Source organism: Thermobia domestica, chromosome 1, assembly GCF_964235325.1.
Source record: "Thermobia domestica chromosome 1, izTheDome1.hap1.1, whole genome shotgun sequence".
In the NCBI taxonomy this organism is placed as follows: domain Eukaryota; kingdom Metazoa; phylum Arthropoda; class Insecta; order Zygentoma; family Lepismatidae; genus Thermobia; species Thermobia domestica.
Window position 1 is genome coordinate 217557236 of NC_137454.1, and position 20972 is coordinate 217578207.

A 20972-nucleotide genomic window follows, 5' to 3' on the forward strand; every position below is an offset into this window, starting at 1 on the left:
GGAGTAGCAACCGCAAACTTACACAAAAATTTGAGTGCGTAGTGTCATTCGATTCTTGTGTTCCAAGGGGAAGAAACCGAGAGATATTCATCAATAATTAGTAGAAGTTTATAGAAGAAATGTTGTGTCATGTAAACAAGTGTATGTGTGCTGTATTGCATTTGCTAGCGGAAGAATTGACGTATAAGGCGAGAAAAGAAGTACAAGACTATCAGACTGACGTATAAGGCGAGAAAAAAAGTAGAAGACTATCATACTATCATATTGACATCAATCAATGACAAGCATCTATTTTGGAGAAGTATAGTCCTCCCTTGGACAACGTTTAATGACACTTGAGCGTCAAAAGGCTACGGTTAGTTTGGAACAATAAATTTTTGCAACTTGGGCCGACGATTTGCCCTCCCTCGAAGTAAATGTTTAGACCGCAATGATGAGTACGTGGAATTTTAATGTGATACTTTATGCATAACACACAACAGTTTCATATTTGTTTTCCTTCAGTTTAGGAGAAAAAAATCAATATTCACCTTACTTTGTGATTCTCCTTGTGTATCAACAATCTGTACTTACTTGTGTTTCTTTACATCCTGAATTCCATTCCTTTGATAGCCAAGGCGTTCTGAAGGCGCATCCCTGCACAGTCTTTTGATAAGGCTTTGGGCGGCTCTTGTGATGTGGCGTGGGAAATCGATCATATCAATGCCTTTTAGAATTATATTATACGTCTTCATAGGATCAGCTGCTGTGAAGGGAGGCCTGCAAATACAGAAAATTCTTTTATATAAAAGAAAGAAATAGAAAGATCCTCATTTTAGTCGTAATTTACAATTTTATGTAAGTACAGTGGCGGATCTAGTAGATAAAAACTGGGGGGCCAGCCAAAACTCAGACTATGACCGATATATCATGAGTTTAGTATATAAACTCATGAACTTTAAAAAGTATATAAATAATAGCTTAAATTATTTTCGTCACTTAGAAAACAAGGGGAGGGGGGTGCTAGGTCCCCTGGCCTCGGGCTAGATCCGCTACTGACTAAGTATAGAAGAATCTCAAATACTAGGTTCTAGATCAGCGTTTCCCAACCTTTTTGAACTTGCGGCACACTACAGGTGTAACTTGAATTCTTGCGGCACACTCATATAGATATTATTATTATTATTATTATTATTATTATTATTATTATTATTATTATTATTATTATTATTATTAGTAAATATAAAGTACAGTGGCATTTTTTTCTCTGTGATTATTGATCTCCTCACAGAGAAGAAAGCTCGATCACTGGTTTTCCACCGTGATAAATCATTATGCATATTTTCCATTCTAATTTAAAACTTGACAACAATTGCAATGAAATACAGGACTCAGGTTTCTAAAAATACAATTCCTTTTTCGAAGACTGTATCCAACCTTTTACAAAGAAGGAAGATCACTAAATAATGAACGAACAAATAAATCTCTTACTTTTAAAACACAAATGTAGGTAATTTGTATGCACGTTTGCTTTGTCGAAAGGATTGAATGATATTTTAAAATTTCAAGTTACGAAATTATCTGTAACAATAAAGAAGCAATAATGATCATAACAATGATAACAAATACCGTACTTTTTTCAACGTTAAAAATGTACAGAAAAGTAAGTCAAGTATGATACTTAAAATTGTAGATTCATAGTAGAGGTTCATAGTAATGTGAAATACAAATATACATTTTTCCCTATGTCTTGCAATTTGATTGCTATAGGATTAATAATTTTGTTTCAATTTCCTCGCGGCACACCAACGGCCCACTCGCGGCACACCAGTGTGCCGCGGCACACCGGTTGGGAAACGCTGTTCTAGATGAATGCGTATTGTAGTAAGAGTTCAATTCTTTATTTGTGCACACAATTTCTGGTATTAGTTTGGTATCGTGGAGTAGTTGAAATACTGTTTGTAATGAACTCTATGCCCAGAAAGCTGAAAGAAACGACGTTATAGATCTATATCATATGCTAGCTTATCCAATTGAACATAAGTAATTTGCTCAGTTGGGACTTTCGTGACTGGAAACTCTTTATTATTTACGAAGGATTAATTCATTGAAACTGCAAATACCGTGCTAAGAAGGCTAAAGCAATGATGGGTGAAAGAAAACTGTAGCAACTACAGAAGTTGGAGATATAAAGTAGAATAAATAGAACAGGTTCTAGTTTTCAGTATCTACTGTTTCGTTATGGAAAACTGACGGTTGAACAGAACACGTGGTGCGTTGGAAGCACTATTGCCACACGCTCTGCAACAATAGGGACAGCATCTCTGGCGATAAACTTAGAAGGGTCAACAAGTCATAATTCTATAATCGTAATAATCGTATTACACGATGATGATAATTATCGATTTACAACAAATAATAAAAATTCCATTCATTTTTTCACTTGAATGTTCTTTTGTGAGAAAAGATTCATGAAGTCTAAGAGATTTAAAGTTTGTTTAAAATCCACATCCATAAAAAATGAAAGAAAGAAAAAAATAGAAAAAAAACTCATGTTCTCTTTCAAATTACAGATTCAATTCAAGGTCAAAGTCATTAGAGAAAGAAAACTATGCAAAATCACATAAAGGTCTACGCAAACTCATTCCCTCAATTTGTACGTAAAACTTTCAGATAATAGTATGCCTAGAATACAGTGCATTTTGTTTAGGCCTCAAGTTTTAAAATTAAATTAATACAGTTTATATGGTGCTTTTAATTGTTACTACCGTCTCCCTTTGCTTCGGTGCATAATCGTGGAAGTCAAACTAAAAAAAAAAATGTTTTCTATCAAATGTGTACTGAAAATAGATATGAATTTAACCAATTAGAAAATCAGTCTTGTTTTCGCTCTAGGACTAATAGTTTAGTCTTTAGCAAAATCACAATGAGAGTAATACTTATTAAATTGTTCAAAAGACACTCAATCATGCTCTTAATATACTAACGTAAGAGTTAATATTACGAAGACGTAGGGATAATTTATATAATAATAAAAATAACTACTATGGAATTTCCTCTCTGAGAATTGTACTAAAATACTATGTTGTAATAATAATTTAAATAAAATATTTCATTTCTGATTTGCTTACGAAATAGCACCTCTCTCTTTCTGTAGCAGTCTTTTCCCTTACAATTAACATTTTTCATAAAAGAAAGAATTGATAAGACACATGTTTAATCAGATTTTTTTTTTTTTTTTACAGAATAAGTACATTTATCGCTTACGTACTTTTATTATAACTTATGTGAAATTGATAATTTTTATAGTAAAGTACAGAGAGCCAACTTAATAATGGTATAGGACATATATTTTTAAATGAAATCAGATAGTAAAATAAATGTAAGAATAGTCAAAGATATCAACACAGAATTTGCTTCTTTTGTAATAGCTTGTATTATGATCAAATGTTTTTCATTTCATTTCTCAATTTAAACTGATTAGTGAATAAAGCACAATATTTGAGTATAACACTAAAAATCTTACTTACGTTCCTGTGAGGAGCTCGTACATAAGGATCCCCAGTGACCAATAATCAACAGCTCTGTCGTGGCCTTTGTTTAGGATGATCTCCGGTGCAACGTATTCCGGAGTGCCACAGAAAGTCCACGTTTTGCTGCTGAATCCTAGTCGTTTCGAGAACCCGAAATCCACCTAAAATTTAAAACAAAGATGATGTATTTAATGTAATAACCATTCACTAAACATGAGTTATGTTTTCTTAGTTTGGAAAGCTTCACAACGTATGACTTGTGTTATTCGAGTTTTCTATAAGGGATTTACTAGATCTTGAGAAGCTTCGAGATGTAGTTGGAGCTGAAATTATTGTCGTAATCAGCCTTATCCAAAATATAATTTAACTTAGAATATTTCTCTCACGTTATTTTCGTAAAGAAAATAAGAAATTATGGCGACTAGTTCTTCTTAACTGATACAATCTATGTAATCAGTGATATTCTACGCCACGAAACATGAAAATCAAACTAAGGGTCCTCTCATTGAATGCATTATGCTCTGATGTTTTCTTAGTTGAACTCACAAAATCCTACAGACACGTTTACTTCAATTGAGCGTGTTTAAACTAACATGGTACGAGTGGCAATGTTTGTGAAATTCGGGTAGCCTGCTTATACATTTTATAAACATATCCTTCCCTTGTTTGTTGTTTCCAATTTTCGTTCATAAATATTTTACATTTACGGTGTCAAGTAAAGGTTAAGAGCTGTCAGTATTAACTCTAGCATCTTAACGTTATTTCATATTATTGTCATTTCCAATCGAATATACAGTAAATACAAAATGAGTTTAATATTCATTTATATGCGTTTAATAACTACCTTATAGTTGATGCTACCATCTGCAAATTTTGAAAGTTTTTGCTTTATCTAAAACTATTTTATTAATTTTCTATTCCAGTTTTGGAATAATTATAATTTATGGTAATCACATATGAATGTTAGGATTACAAGTGATTTTATTACATGATGAATAATGTAAACAAATCACAGTGATTGGAGTAGCAAATGGGAACGACAAAATCCAATAAACAATTGATCACTAACCCGTAAATTTACTAAAATGCATATCTTCCGCAATATAGGTTATTTTTTGGTACTCTTTAGACGAGAAACAAAAGTAAATAAACAATAACCAATTAGTAACTCTGATATTGAAAGCTAATGTTCCAACAAAACATCCTAATCTCTATATGACATGCCTATACTAGAATCAACCTACTTAACTATTAAAACAAAATAAAATTTTTCTAACAACAATCATCATCATCATCATAGGTATTCTGCCTTTATTGGCAGGTCACTTGCCGCAGCTGAGAAGCTTCCATGCTCCACGGTCCTCCGCTAACCTTTTCGTCTTCGCGTATGATCTTTCTGTTTTAATATCATCCATTAATTGTAGTCTCCTTCGCCCCCTCCCTCTCTTTCCCGCTACCATACCCTCTAGAACGTCCCTCATGATACAATCTCTTCTTAGGCAATGTCCCAACCAGTTTCTCTTCCTCTTCCTAATAATGTCTAAAAGTGTTCTTTTCTCACCCACCTTATAATAATTTTGCTAATTAAATACACAAATTAAAAATATCTTAAGTAAACAGTAAATTCGAATTTTTAGTTATCATACCTAGATATATTATTTAATTTTAAATACCAACCAAAAAGCAGAAATTCAACTGCAAGTCTAGTCGCTGACTTGTTACAAAAACCCATGATTTGGATCTCCTATTTTACCAATAAATTTACTCTTACATCTAATATTGGGTACTTTCATCATAAAAATTATTCTCTGGTGTTTCTAGATTACATCCTTCAAGATGTCCACCATACAAAAGTTATAGTTAAGCAAAATTAACAAACATAAATATACTTTAAACAAACACGTTTAATAATAATTGATTATTTAGTTCACATGTTGCCGCAGAAACAGCAATAAAAATAATACTTAAATATTACTAAAGAACCAATCATTTAACAGCATTTACACCAATTAGGAGTAAATGAACTGAAAAGGAGCGAATTACGAAGAAACTTATATGGTAACTTGAACAGTTTGATTCATAAAGCACTATGATAAAACTATAAATTGAACAAATAGAGCAGTGTTTACCAAAAATTCTAATCGAGCACTAGTTCATCATATGTAATCAATTTTGTGCATATGATATACCTTAAGAAAAATATTGTCCATCGCTAGCCACCACTTTCGCCCATCTGTCAGGCAATGTACGGATTCCGTGGCGAAAGAAGTCCTCATCCTTGGAAGCGATCCAGTCAGAGACCCATGTTTCGATATCTTCTGAAGAAGTAAACCGCTGTCCAATCAAATCGTTGTTCATGCAATCGAACAAGTAGTAGTCCGAAGGAGCAACGTCTGGTGAATACGGCGGGTGGGGTAAAACTTCCCATCCGACATTTTCTAAATAGGTTTTGACCGGTTTTGCGACATGTGGGCGAGCGTTATCATGTTGAACAATAAGTTTATCATGTCTGTTCTCCCATTCTGGTCGTTTTCTGGCCAGAGCTTGCTTCAAACGCATTAATTGTCGTCGATAACGTTCTCCATTCATAGTTTCACCCGGTTGCAGCAGCTCATAGTACACCATACCTTTCATATCCCACCATATGCACAGCATAACCTTTGCACAGTGAATATCTCGTTTTGGTTGTGATGGACCTGGTTCACCTGGTTCCACCCAGACCTTTTTTCGTTTAGGGTTCTCGTAATGGATCCACTTCTCATTACCCGTAATAATTCGATGCAGAAACCCCTTTCTGCTCTGTCGTTGAAGCAGCAATTCGCAAATGGTTTTTCGTCTTTCAACGTCTCTGTCTTTCAATTCATGTGGAACCCAATGTGACATCTTTTGAATCATTCCCATGGCTTTCAAGCGTTTGGAGACTGTAGTTTGATCAACGCCTAATGCTGCTGCAAGTTGTTCCTGCGTTTGACACGAATCCTGCTCGAGCAATGCTGTCAATTCTTCGTCTTGAAATTTTTTTGGCTGTCCAGCTCGCTCTTGATCTGCCAAGCCGAAATCACCACTTCTAAACCGTGCAAACCACTTCTGACACGTTCGCTCAGCTAGAGCATGGTCACCATACACTTCCACCAAAATACGATGACTTTCAGTCGCACTTTTCTGCATGTTAAAGTAATGCAGCAGGACACACTTTATCAAAACACTTTATCAGGCACAAATTGCGCCATGTTCACTTAACTACAAACTGGTGTTGTTGACGCTTTAATCCACTGCCCTATACTACGAACGATACGCGATGACAGGGGTTTGCAACACATGTGTGGATACACGGAACTGTGGGACGCTCCGTTCGTTGCGCCATCTCTTGTCCACCCGCACGAATTAATTCCTAGACCAAATATATATATATATATATATATATATATATATATATATATATATATATATATATATATATATATATATATATATATATATATATATATATATATATATATATATATATTTGATAAAAGACATCCAAGCGCAAAAGTGTTTCAATATAACCGCAGGAATTACGTTACTAAGGTGTTTCAACATACAAAAATTAAGAATATTATACTCTATTTCAATGGATGTTTAATAATAGTAGTTCACTTATTCATTACTGCATTTTTTACTAAGGGAGAATGCTATTTTTTATGACTTGAAATATTAACTAATTTGAGACAAAATACTGAAATTTAATTACAAGAAATAACCTAACAGTATTATATAGTAATTTATTTTGTACTCGGTATTGATATTATGCTATAGATTCACACACCAATTTTTCATACTATACATCATTCTTAGAGTTCTTAAATAACAAGTAAATAATATACCTAGGTATAAAGCAGGTAGCTATCCATGTTTATCCTGAGGTCGTGGTAGATCTTGCTATAAAATAATTAAAAAAATACAGTATACGGTTTTCTGTTACTGCGGATTTATCTACTCGTAAATAACTCAGCGAGTTTTGCTTTTGTGAAAACTCGTCTGTACCGTTTGCAAGATCGCCAGTAAATTCTCAAGGAGGAAGATAAAGCATTCATTTGGAGATGAATGCAATGACCTGAAATCTGAGAACCAGAAATTCCTACATTTTTCTTTATTTAAATCAAGATTTTCTTTGAGGAAGTAATAATTATAACATTGATATAATTTTTACACACTTCAAAATATATTTTTTCAGTTATAAGAAAACTAACGGAGGTTTTAAAATCAGTCACTCAAAGAAAAGTAATAAACCGATTTCGGCAAAAGCGGTAAAAAAACTAATAATAATAATAATAATAATAATAATAATAATAATAATAATAATAATAATAATAATAATAATAATAATAATAATAATAATAATAATAATAATAATAATAATAAAGCGTTTTAAACCTGAAAATCATTCATTACTGTTATCTATAAAAATTTTTGAAGTTTGTCCTAGACCAAATAAATTAATGCTTAATATAATATTAGTTTGGAAGATCATTTTATGTGGTATTAATTTGTTTGGCTTGGTACAGACTTCAATTTTTTTTATACATAACGGTAATTAATTGATTTCTGCTCTTAAGTGTTTTTGTTTAAGTCGCTAATACAGTTTAGTGTTAATACTGTTTTCTTTTAAATGCATGCGTGTGTTACTTAATTGTAAGTGAACATACACACAGTATAAACATTATCAGCTGTTGAGAATTTTCATAGTTTAAAAACTAAGGCACTCATTAGATCCTGATAAAATTTATATGAAATCTGCGTGAAAGTATACTCGTTGAAACTAAAAAAGAATAATCAAAATAGGTACATCTATTTTGAAGTTATGTGTGAACATGCACACAATAAAATAGATTAATTACGGTTTACATAACTACACCGTTGAGGGACTTCATAATCTACATTTAAAGAGTATTTATATGGAACCAGCAGCCAAGTACGATGTTTTAAACAAATGGAAAAACAATAATTAAAATCGCTGTACCTATGTTCAAGTTATGCGTGAATACAGATAGAACATATTATATATATATATATATAAACGGGTCTAATTAAAAATGTGTGTTTTAAAATCGGTTAGAAAGCAATAAGAGAACTCCATAATGACTACATTATGGGTATAGTGTATAAATCGTATAGGCAATCAGGGTTTAATTCCCGATAGGAGCTTATTTGATGCGGATTTCACGTTAAGCTGCATATCCACGTATGAAGGTCAAGGTGCTAAAAAGAGACATTACCTAGGTATAAACAGCCCAAGTAAACAAGTACTAATCAAGTAATAAGAAATAATCTAGTTTATGGTGGGTCTTATGTACTATATGCTAAAGGATATAGTTCAAGTTTTCCAGTCTCAATAATAATGATTTTCATCTTTCGTATATTGTATACGTTTGAATGAGTCATAAACTGCTCGTTCAAATTTCTGGCCTCTAAGAGAAGTTCAGAAAATATTTAGTAATTTATTTACGTAATAGAATTTCAAATATACTACCAGGAACACTTCTTCATTGATTTCAACTTATTCAGAAAAATTTAAAAACGTGAGAGTAAGCTTAGCGACTAATAATAATAATAATAATAATAATAATAATAATAATAATAATAATAATAATAATAATAATAATAATAATAATAATAATAATAATAATAAAACTGGAGTCAACAAGTTCTGACTTGTCCAGTCGGTCATATTATTCTGGAGCTAATTTCTCTTGCTCAGTACACTGTATTTTCCAAACTTTTTGAAATTTAACCTACACATCTTTGGGTGAGCACTTTTCATTTATAATTGTTTCTTTTACAACAGTATTTAATATGGGATCCAACGTGTATGTATAAACATATTAAAAGTTTATACAACAGGGATGCAAATGGAAGGAATAGACGTTGCACATATTCCGAGTGGAAGTGAAACAGTCTGTGGATTTGGTCTAACTTTTAGACTATGGAAGGGAATCTAAAGCATATCAATGTCTTTACTTGCGAGTAAAAACTCGATTGGTATTCAATGTTTAGAATAAGTCTAGTATCAAATCGATATTTGAAATTCTAAATCGACAACATGTAGAGTTCTGCAAGTTTGAGCTTATGGACCCTATAAAATTAACGTGATTCGAACTAAATACATTTGTTAGTTTATGGACGAATTAACCAACACAATTTTTAGAGAAAGTTTCAAATAGTCTCAAATTAGCGATACGATTCTTTTTTCAGTACGAAACTTCCACCTAAATATTACATTGAGAAATTTGATCTAAATTATATCAATTCAACGTTTCCACATAAAACATAAAAAACTTTAGCACTTACAATTTTCAGGATTTACTCACCAATTTGACGTAACCCTGAGCATCCAGGAGCAGATTTTCTGGCTTCAAATCTCGGTAGATAATTCCTCGATTGTGCAGGTAATCAAAGGCTTCGACCACACAAGCTGTGTAGAATCTTGTAGTGTGATCGTCAAATGTACCCCTGTCTCGAAGAATTGTCCAGACTTCACCTCCTAAACATGCCTCCAGCAACATATATACATACTTGGCGTCTTTGAATGTTTTATATAACCTGCATTAAAAATAATTGATGTTTCTTAAACTATAGCAAGATAACAAGAACATGGACATGTGATAATCTGTTTTGAAACAATGACTTGATAAAAATTCATAATTGGTCTGTTATGTAACTTTTTATACCCTGTTTTTATTATTTAGAAAGATTATATAATTTACATAGCATTTATTAAAAGTTTTAATATCAGGACATCAAACCTAATTATACGCCCATAACGCTGTGGCAGAATTTCCAGAAATTCTATGACGTCATGTTCACTTGTTCTGAATAAAGATTTTATGTACCAAGTTCCATATCCCTAACATGTATCTAATCTGAAGAGATTTTAAGAAATTGGCATTTTATCACAACAATCGTAACCCTACCTTTTCTCCTTCCCTTCTAAGGCAAACACAAAAAGCAACGCTACAACACGTCTTTAAGTACTTTAAATTAAAATTTTAAATTACAAATTTCATGTCTTTAACTATAAGGGATTTTGAGATATTGCCCTTCCCCCTCTTCCTAACCTTCATGGTATTTTAATTTCTACCTTTTTACCCTTATAAAGGAAATAAAAAACGATGAAACACGTAATTACTTATAAAATGAAAACTCGAAATACCAAATTCCATGTCTCTAGCCTTAAAGAATTTCTAGATATGTTATAGCAATTGTAACCCCACCCTTTTCGTTTTCCCAAATCTTTTTCTTTACTTCTAAGGAAAATATCAAGAAAACGCTGAAATATGTATCTAATTATTTTAAACTGGAAGTCCATATACCACATTTTATGTCTCTACACTCCAGAGATTCAGAGATAAACACATTATACTATAACAAAAATTTTGAAAGTTCACGTTTGGAAGTCGAATTCTTTTCCAACAAACAAATTTTGCTATATAATTTATGTACACTTTATTATATAAAAGTGTGAATATATGTTTCAGCATAATTGGGACGCCTACGACAATTTAACCAAATTTGATACACATATTACAATCTGGAAAAGAATACTGTGGAACAAGACCCCTAGTACCCTTAGAGGGGCGTGGAAAGAGCTGATATATAAACAATTGAAAACGACCAACATTAGTGTCGAATCCATAGTTTTCGTGGTCACTGATATGAATAGTGATACTTCCGCTCTCGTTTGAGTCAAAGTTTAGCCCCATTAGTACCCCTGGGGAATGTGAAGCGGTGAAATGTAAAAATTATGAAATACGATTGATATGAGCATCGAATGCGTATTTTTTGGTGTCACTAAGCTGACTGGTGGTAGTCCCATTTAAGTCCAAGTTTAGTCAACGGGATTAAAACCCCTAGCCATGGAGGATGGGAGATGTAAAAATAATCGAAAACAAATTACATTAGCGTTGAAACTATAGCTTTCGGGATCGTTGAAATGAATAGTGACATTACCAATACTGTTTAAGTCTAAGCACATTCTCCATCGGCAGAAGTGAGGAGGAATGAAAAATAAAGTGCCCAAAATGACCGAGATTAATGTCGAATCCATATTTTTCGGGTTTGCTAAGTTGATTGGTGAGTCTCGATAACATATAAGCTCAAGATTGGTCATGAAAATGCATGTAATCTGGCTCGGAAATTGATAGAGGCAACGCCGACCGACAGGACCAATTAATGTGAAATTCATAATTTTTGGAGTCACTGAGACGAATAGTGACACTCCAGATGACATTCAAGTTGAAGTTCCGGCCACATCAGCATGGAGGCGACGAGAATATGCAGAGAAGGTCGTCAATTTCCCCATAAGTGTGTCAGCGTTTCCAAAATTCCAGTTTTAAGGGGAAAATGGAGAAATTTCAATATTTGTTTTCGTCACATTGAAGAGAACGTTGTGCACATCACGAAAACAAAAAAAGAAAAGAAAAAGAAAGAAAGAAAAAAGACTGGCTCATCTGAAATTAACTCTTGACATACTACCTACTTCAAGCTTCATTTCTATCACCTATTTTAATTAAAGAGCATAACCTAAGGGTGCAGGGGTTAAAAATGTATATAAAAAAATAGAATACCTTATGAGGTTTCATCATTACATATAATATGTATCCTAAGGGGGAGGAGAAAGTTCAAATAGTTTTCACAGGCCTATTCTATGCAGTCGAAGAACAAAATTTCAGCTAGTATATAATATAAAATTCAAAGTTACGGCATGAAACTGTCCTCTGGGATCATGCAGAGGTCCGTGAAGACCTCAAGTTCCAGCGTGCTGTCCGTCGTTGTACCCATTGTTTGAGGTCCTATCTTTATTTAAGGACTGAATTATATTATAGTTCCCAGTGTGGCAGTGCATAAACTGTTAATATTAAGCACTTGACTATATATACACACTGCTTTACAAAGTTATGATTTTAAACTTTTTCATTATATTCTTTAACCATATATGAGCAGCTTACCTACAGATGAAGGGACTTCTACAAGACATCATAATACTCTTCTCCGAGTAGATATGTTCTTGTTGTTGGGTGTCCACAATATGTTGTTTTTTGAGGCACTTGAGGGCAAAGGTGAGACTTTTGTCGTACATGTATTGGACCAACTCCACACGACCAAAGCCTCCAATTCCTAACGTTGCTATCACGTCTAAATCATCAAGGCGAATGTACTCGTATTCTGAAAGTTAGAAGATAATGATTAGTATGGTAGTAGCTAATTGATCTAAAAGGCAATATAAATTTAGGAATGCTATCTACAGTCAAAGTTTAAAAAATACTACCAAAGTACGAAGCACTTCCTTCGCGATATTCATTTCTTAACCGTGTCTCATAATGTTAAATTGATCAACTGATTTCCATACAACTTTATTTGATTAGTTACGTCTTTTTTATAGCCCTTCAAGTACACTGGGCTCTGTAGGATTCCGACCATATTTTAAATATATGCTATTAATTTTACCACTGATGGACAAGACGTAATGTAAACTCAGCTGCCAGTGTTATCTTCCGAAGACATTATTTAAGATTTCTGTGTGTGCTAGCCGTTTTGAAATTTAAGTTGTAATGTTATGGGCTGTCTATTTACATACAAGGTGTTCAGGAAATAAATCGACAAATTTCGCATACGTGTTCAGGGTCTGAACACAATTAAAGAATATAAACTTTGGACGGAAACGCCTAATTATGGGCATGGAATCGATTTAAGGTAATTTAGTGGAATTGATCCTAGGGTCGCTACACTGAATAGATAAAACCGACCAACTTTGGATGAATGTTTAGGACCTCAATACAAGAAAAAACAATTTACTGTGACATTGTTAGAAAACTCTTAATCACAAAGATGGGGGCAATTTAATGTAACTAACTAGTTGAATTGGTCGTGATGTGGTTACCGTATCTCAATATATCCAATCTCGTTCACGTCTAGTTCTTTTATTTAGTGTAGCCAACATACTAGCAATTTCACTAATTATCTTTTTAAGCCTTCTCCCCCCAACTCCGTAATTGGCGTTGCCGACTAAAGTTGTAGATAAACTTCTTTTATTGTATTAAAGTCCTGAACACGAATTGGAAGTCTGTAGGTTTATTTTAAAAAAACACCCTGTATGTGTCAATCTGTCGACAGGTATCAGAGCAAAAACGGTGAGAAATATGGAGAAACAATGCTTTGCAATCGATTCAGCATTCCAAGAATAAGTTCCATCTCCTCTGTTAACCCTTTATTAGAACGGGAAGTGGTTGAAATTAATCCTTTTCGGTTTCAACGTTTACATCAACAGAACAAAAACAGTAATAGATAGCGATAAGCCGTTGTTTACAATCCATCCAGTGACTCATGAGATCATATCATCACTACCCGCAGCAATATACCGAAGCCGGAAGTGGTTAAAATTTACTACTACTTAAGATTTAAATACTGATTTCCGCACAAAGCAAAAACGGTAAAAGCACGGTTTTCCGCAATCCATTAAGCGTTCAAAGACGGAAATAGCAACGACAGTCAGTTTCTATTTTATATAATATATATATGGCTTTAATACCTCAAAAATATGTTTCATCTTGAATTTTATTCCTTCATTGCATCAGAAAGAGATAGCCATCAATTAGCATCTACGATTTCAGGGTTAAGTTCGTAGAGCCAAAACAGTAAGAGACAGCAAATAATGGCTTTTTGATATGGATTCATTGTTCGAGGAACAGAATCTATCTTCGATCTTATTCCTCTATTGCAACCAGTAGTTATAGATTTACTACTTCAAATTTGAGTATTGAATTCACCTACTGTATTTTTACACTGGTAAACGAAACTCACTTGTTGTTATTTTATTATTATTATATTAATTTTAAAATCTAACTCTGACTGGCACGAATTCCTTTAAGAACAGAATGCATATATTTTAAAGTTCGCGAACAATTATATCACTTAATCTTCTTAAACATTGTTCTTAAACAATCTTCTTAAACACACTTCTTAAACAGAACTATGAGATCAATCGAGCTTACCCAAAAAATATTGTAATGGTTCACTACGAGGTAAACCAATGTACAATTGTTTCTAAATTATTACATTGCAGTATGAATCAATGTGCCGTACTTTTGCTTAAAATATTTTCTCAGCACTTCAATAACGTTATTATTATTAGCCTAAGTTTAGAAAAAAATGTAAACGTGTTCATAGTTATAAGTAACATTTGAGAAGAAAAACATGCGTTTTCTACATCAACACTCTTCTGCAACGTTTAAAATATTCTATCCATTGCAATAACACTCAATTATTAGATTAACAAGTTGAAACACATTGAGTATGCAATATCATTCGAAATTCTAACACGGCTAACACTTGCCAAATTATTAAAATTTAAAGTTGTTTACCTAGTTCCTCGTCTGAAGTGTATGTGTTAAAGGCACTTAGTGTGGACACTCCGCGAATCTCGTCACCATAATCCTTTTCATGAAGCTCACTTAGGTCTCCGATTAGTTGAATAAACGAACTGCAATAAAAATGGATTCAATGTTTAAATAGCGACTGAACAACTGTTAAAATCTTAAATATTCGTTTGAATGTATTATTATTATTAATTATACATGGTTACTTGAAAAAATCTTATAATATTGAAAACATTAGCTCGTAAAGAGGAATAAACACAATCCAAAAAAAAAAAAAAAAAGATCAACAAATACATCTTTATAAGTGAAAAAAATCGAAAACTAACAATCAAATACAAACACACACACAAACGAACATTTTTTTTTGAACATAAAAAAAACTGTTAAATATTGCAAAGTTTTCATAAATGTCTATTAGTAATATTAAGTGAGAAGGAAACATATCCCTGATATTCAGTTCTAAACTAACGATGAAGTTATATTAATATATAACACAAACTTGCGGCAGTCGCATTTAAAAGGGTTCAAAATTTGTTCTAAAATAACCATATTTGTTTATTTTTGTACCATGTTTCAATCTTGCATATTAAGAAAAATTGCGAGAAGTCAATTTATAATTCAAGGACGTAGAGTGTTGGGTACTAGAATATTTATGGACAGATACAACGCGTCACGAACTTTGTTATCCGTAATCCGAAAGACCTAGAGGCAGTTAGACGCATGCCCACCAGATCCAGAGTTCCGAACAATCCCATGGCCCGGTCCAAACCGGACAGATCCATAGCCCAGAGTGATCCGATGTAACTCTATTAGATTCAGAGACGACGAGACATCGTTCTCGTATAAATGGGGGTTATGTGTGAGGGTAGTAATGTAATTCTAATAAACACGATTCCCTACTCCCTCTTTGTCATTTCACTAAATCTATAATTGTTCTTTCTCGCTTGTTGTTTTCATGTGTCAAAGCATTGCACTGGAAGATAACTACAAGATTTATCAGAATATGAACTCGTAAGAATCACAGGAAAGATAAGCTACATGTTTCTCTTTGTGAAAGATCGTTAAGGTTTAATCAAGCGATGCCACTGAGCTCAAGCACTGTTTTGTTCAATCTTGCTGTATAGTTAGCCTATGTTCAAGAACTACTGTGTATTATTTTTTTTTTTTAGTTTGGGAAGACAAATAAACAAGTAATTATGTTTGAAATATTCAAGACATTGTATTTTGATTTAGAAATATCATACCGGGAATCAAACAAATGAATGTTCGAGTTCGAGTCGTGGACATCATTAATTAACTATAAAATTCTCTGTTGTAATACTGCACAGCCGATATTACAGAGAGAGGTGTAAAAGTTAGCATTTAGATTGACAGCAGAGCGAGCGAGAAAGAGAGAGAGAGAGATGGTCGAGATACGAGACGAGACCAAGGTCTTCCAATAGAAATAATTTTCGAGACGACACTGCACTTTCATGACACCTTTCCGAGACAAGCATACCCCCTCCCCAAATCTTGTCTCATGTGCAACACTACTTACAAATGTGTTTCTATTTTGTATCTAAAATATTACTTAACATACATATACTGTACCTGAATATAAGTAATAACAAATTTACCACATTATAAGTGCAGTTTAACTGATAATAAGAAACTCAAATTTAAATTTAAATTAAAATTCAATTAGCAAATTATAGAGGCAGTTTACTTGATAAGAACAAATTAAAATTCCAACAAAAATCTGACTCACTCTCTATCAAGTGTAAGACACTCTACTCCTGGAGGCAAGGCTATGACATTTGCTGTTCGGCAGTCTTCTTTGAGTAGCGCTTGTTCTCCAAAATAGTCTCCACGTTGCAAGGTTCGAATCTCTTCCTCCTCCCGCCGACCTGAAATGAAATATTTAATATTAAATCAGTTCAGAAAGAGGTTTATAACAGTACGAACTTTAGTGTGTTTCCAGTAAGTGACGAACTCATCAAATCTAATGTCAAGGCCATAAATCTGATTCCCCACACGAAATTGTCAATTCACATGGAATAAAACATTGAATAAAACAGACAACTATATTTCAGGCATATTGATATAACGTCATATAAATAATATTTGGTGATGAGCGTGTAGGTACTGCGGAATTCTGCGTTACATAATCTGCTCCTTTTCCTGAATTGGTTCGTCCCCTTTCGCCTACAAACATTTACCGGAAAACTTTGTTTCCGAATACTTTTAGCGGGTTAGTTTCATTTCAGGAGTACACATATCTTATCATTTCTATAAGAAGATATGTTTCTTCTCTGGAAGTCGTTCCACCTGACCAGTTCATCGTATTTGACTTTTCGCATGCAAATGGCTTCCACTCGTTCGATATAGTTCCTATCAGCATCATCCTCTAGGAGGTAACACTCCAGGAAGGAGCATATTTTCTTATGGAAATGGAGATAAAGAGATGTGTGCTTCCTGAAATAGGATTTACCCCGTTTAGCTTCTGTTCACCCTGATAAGTTAAATGAGCAATAGAGCACTACAGGTAATATAGATACTTCTATAGATCTTCAATTTTAATTCTCTGGTATTAATAGCGATAATGAGTTTTAGCAACGTGAAGAAGCATCCATTTTCAGTGCTAAATCTGGACTATATGATGGAATTGAGTCTCCCCGAAACCACAGTTCTTCACTGCAATCTTGGCAGCAACTGCCGTGTGAATAGGAGCATTATCGTGCAGTATACGAAGTCAAGGGACAACGACTAATTCAAATGACTGAATCCGATAAACTACGCAGCTAGACATTTGAAACTGATTCATTATTTCTTCCACAAATGGCGCTCTATGCCATAAACGGCTAATTACCAGTGGCGCGATATTTCAGTTTAATAAATAACCTCGTATAATCTAGTAATTTCAAATTGTTTCAAAATACCTTATATTTTTAACAGAATCTACGCTTTCCTAAGTCTATTAGGTTCCATTTCCATAGAATATGTGGCCCAATGTGTGAAAAGACCATTCAGTAAAAAAAAAGAGAAAAGAAAGAAAGAAAAATCAAACAAAACCATAAACAATTATAGCTAAAATTATACTTGATAACACTGGTCAACAAAATTCAACTTTAATTTTTTATTTTTAAATCCTTATTTTTATTTACTTATTTATTTGCATGGAACTAGGTGTTTCTTATAGATTTTGAGCTCCTGGAAACGACTGCAAATTTAGTTTTTGTCCTTAAGCCTCCAATTTAAAAATAATGCCATTAATATTATTAATATTTTGAAAATCTCTGTTTTTTTTAAAAAAATAAAGAAATAAAGAAAAAAGTTTAGACCTTCACGTTAATTAACTTAGATTCATGGATAATACATCATTATGTTTGTAATTTCTTAGTGCTTTTGAATGCCTCACTATATCCATAATTTTGAGTAAATTCGGGAAAATTCTAGAAATTTCCTAGGAAAATATGTTCTTTAGCAATTTTGGCACCCTGGCGAGACCCTAGTCCGAGGCACTCACATCAATGTACCCAAATATTATTACATATTTCGAATTATATTTGTGTCTAGTTTCATTGAAATACTGAAATATATTGCAACATTTTGAAATATAAGAAATGTACTTAATAAGTTCCTGGTCGTACCCTAATTATAATAGGCTCATTGTTTGTACATCATTGTCTTTCGGATAACGCAGACTTTCGAATGATACGTCACACTCGTGTAACGATCCATACATTCTTAAGGGACAACGTCTATATAGTTGTAAATCTGTGTTATTCTACACTCGGAAAGAGATGAATAATTGCTACGTACTGCAATCTATATAATAATAATAATAATAATAATAATAATAATAATAATAATAATAATAATAATAATAATAATAATAATAATAATAATAATAATAATAATATAGATTGTGTTTATAAGGAAAGAAAGAGTATAGATGAAGCATAAGATCAAATTTTTAGGCTACATTAATCATTTCTCCGCTGAACAAGTATAGTTCTATTAAAAAGGTAACAAATGTATGTCGAATTACTAAGTTTTGGGAAAGGGGAGACTTCGGACACGGTGGATACCCACCACGTTGGTGGCGCCCCTGTATCTCATTAACCCCTACTGTCATCTTGCTAATATTACAATGGGGAGATACTTCATGAGGGTATGAAAACTAGTTTCTCTCGATTTTCTCGAAATCTACGCATGAGGATTTACTCATATAATTTTATTCAGCTCAATGAGATCTATAGATCAGTTTCTATCTCATTTTTCTTTGACAAAAGAGTTTCCTTACACGCTAATAAAATAATGATAATCCTTATTATAAAACAAAAATTTTCAGTCTGTAAATAATGCTAATTTCTAATAGTTAATAGCCGCCATACCTCTACTTTCGCTTCCTCCTTAACTTATCTGTCTGTCTTGATTTGAGAAAGCATATTGACAATGCTGAACATGAATATGCTTTGCTTTCTACTCAAATTTATTAAGACAAAGGCCGTATTAAATACAAATAAAGTTGTAATTACTTATATAGAATGCGCAAGTATTTATCTTATATCAAACAAAATATAATTTATTAAGTAACAAACGTGAGCACAGTATATATAAACTACAGGCTGCAGCTATAGTTGTTACCGTTTTCCAGTAACGGATCTAGAAGGTAAAGCTGGTGGGCAACCAGAAAGAACCCAGGCTATGATAGCTATATCACGAGTTTATTCTAAACTTTAAAAATATATGAATAATAGGTTAAATTATTTTTGTCACTCAAAAAACTGGGGGACCTAGGCCCCCGGCTAGATCTGTCACTGCCGTTATCCTTTAGAACAGTGCAATATTTAACCAGATTTTACCCTCAACCCACATGAAGCATATTACCACTAGCAGTTGCAATATTTAAGCAGGCTTTACGGTCAACCCATGTGAAACATACTTTACCATTAGCAGCTGCTATATTTAACCAGTTTTTATTGTCAACCGACATGAAGCATACTAGCATTAGTGGTTGCAATATTTAACCAGCTTTAACGGTCCACTCACATGAACCATATTACCATTAGCAGTTGCAATATTTAAACAGCTTTTACGGTCAACCCATGTAGTATGCTTCACACTACTACCTTCAGCATACTACCATTAGCAGCTGCAATATTTAACCAGCTTTTACTGTCAACCGACACGAAGCATACTACAATTAGTAGCTGCAATATTTAACCAGCTTTTATGGTCAATCCACATGAAGCATACTATAGCAGCTGCAATGTTTAACCAGTTTTTACCGTCAAATCACATGTAGCATACTAAAATTAGTAGGCCATAACCATATTTACATTTGAACATAAATTTTGTGTAACAATTAAGTTGTTGGGTAATTAAAAAAATAAACTTAAATGTAAAAAACTGGAACTTTTAATTAAGCGCAACTTTAAACTATAACGTTCATCGATTCTAAATATTGGCAGAACAAAATTATACAATTTCGTTCCTTCCGTGAATACTGTTTCTACACATAACAATATATCCAATATATGATTCTAGAAGAAATGGAGTATTTTAAAAATAGAAAACAAATGAAATCGTTTGGTTGGTCTTTCCATTTTCCTCTGCAATAATCTTCAATTCAAAGAAGCACAAACTGAACAAAAGTACATATATTTATTTCCTCTTACATTCTTTGTGTTTTTGTTTTCTCTCGAAGTTTCTTCATCAAGCTGTACCACATCAGAAGAAACGTCACCAGAAGAAGAAAAAAAGGGGTCAAAATACAAGAAATATATAGAAGAATAAGGCCTTTCATCTACTTTTCTGCTTTTGCATGTTGTTCTTTGAAAAGTTACATGTAATATATACACAGACACATACACACACACACATACTTCTGTGTGGTTCCTATGTATGTTGTATATGTACAGAAAGCAAAAAGGAAGAAACCACTTCGCCACAATGTTGTTTTTACTCAACACAGAGGGTCGAGAAGCCATAAGAATATTTTTAGTGTTTTTTCTTCAACATTTATTTAAATAAAAAATGGAGCAGCGAATGAAAAAAATGT

General features: G+C 33.0%; 1 protein-coding gene across 2 annotated transcripts in view; it reads right to left on the minus strand.

Moving 5' to 3' along the window:
• Positions 1 to 20972, minus strand: part of LOC145693919 (cGMP-dependent protein kinase, isozyme 1-like) — a 912022-nt gene that overhangs the window by 12073 nt on the left and 878977 nt on the right. For both annotated transcript variants that reach the window (XM_081770087.1, XM_081770079.1), the window contains exons 9-14: positions 16674 to 16812; positions 14912 to 15030; positions 12500 to 12716; positions 9863 to 10094; positions 3510 to 3673; positions 574 to 759 (exon numbers count right to left, since the gene is read on the minus strand). In XM_081770087.1, coding sequence (XP_081626213.1) covers positions 574 to 759; positions 3510 to 3673; positions 9863 to 10094; positions 12500 to 12716; positions 14912 to 15030; positions 16674 to 16812 — 1057 coding nt within the window. The remainder of the gene's footprint in view (positions 1 to 573; positions 760 to 3509; positions 3674 to 9862; positions 10095 to 12499; positions 12717 to 14911; positions 15031 to 16673; positions 16813 to 20972) is intronic.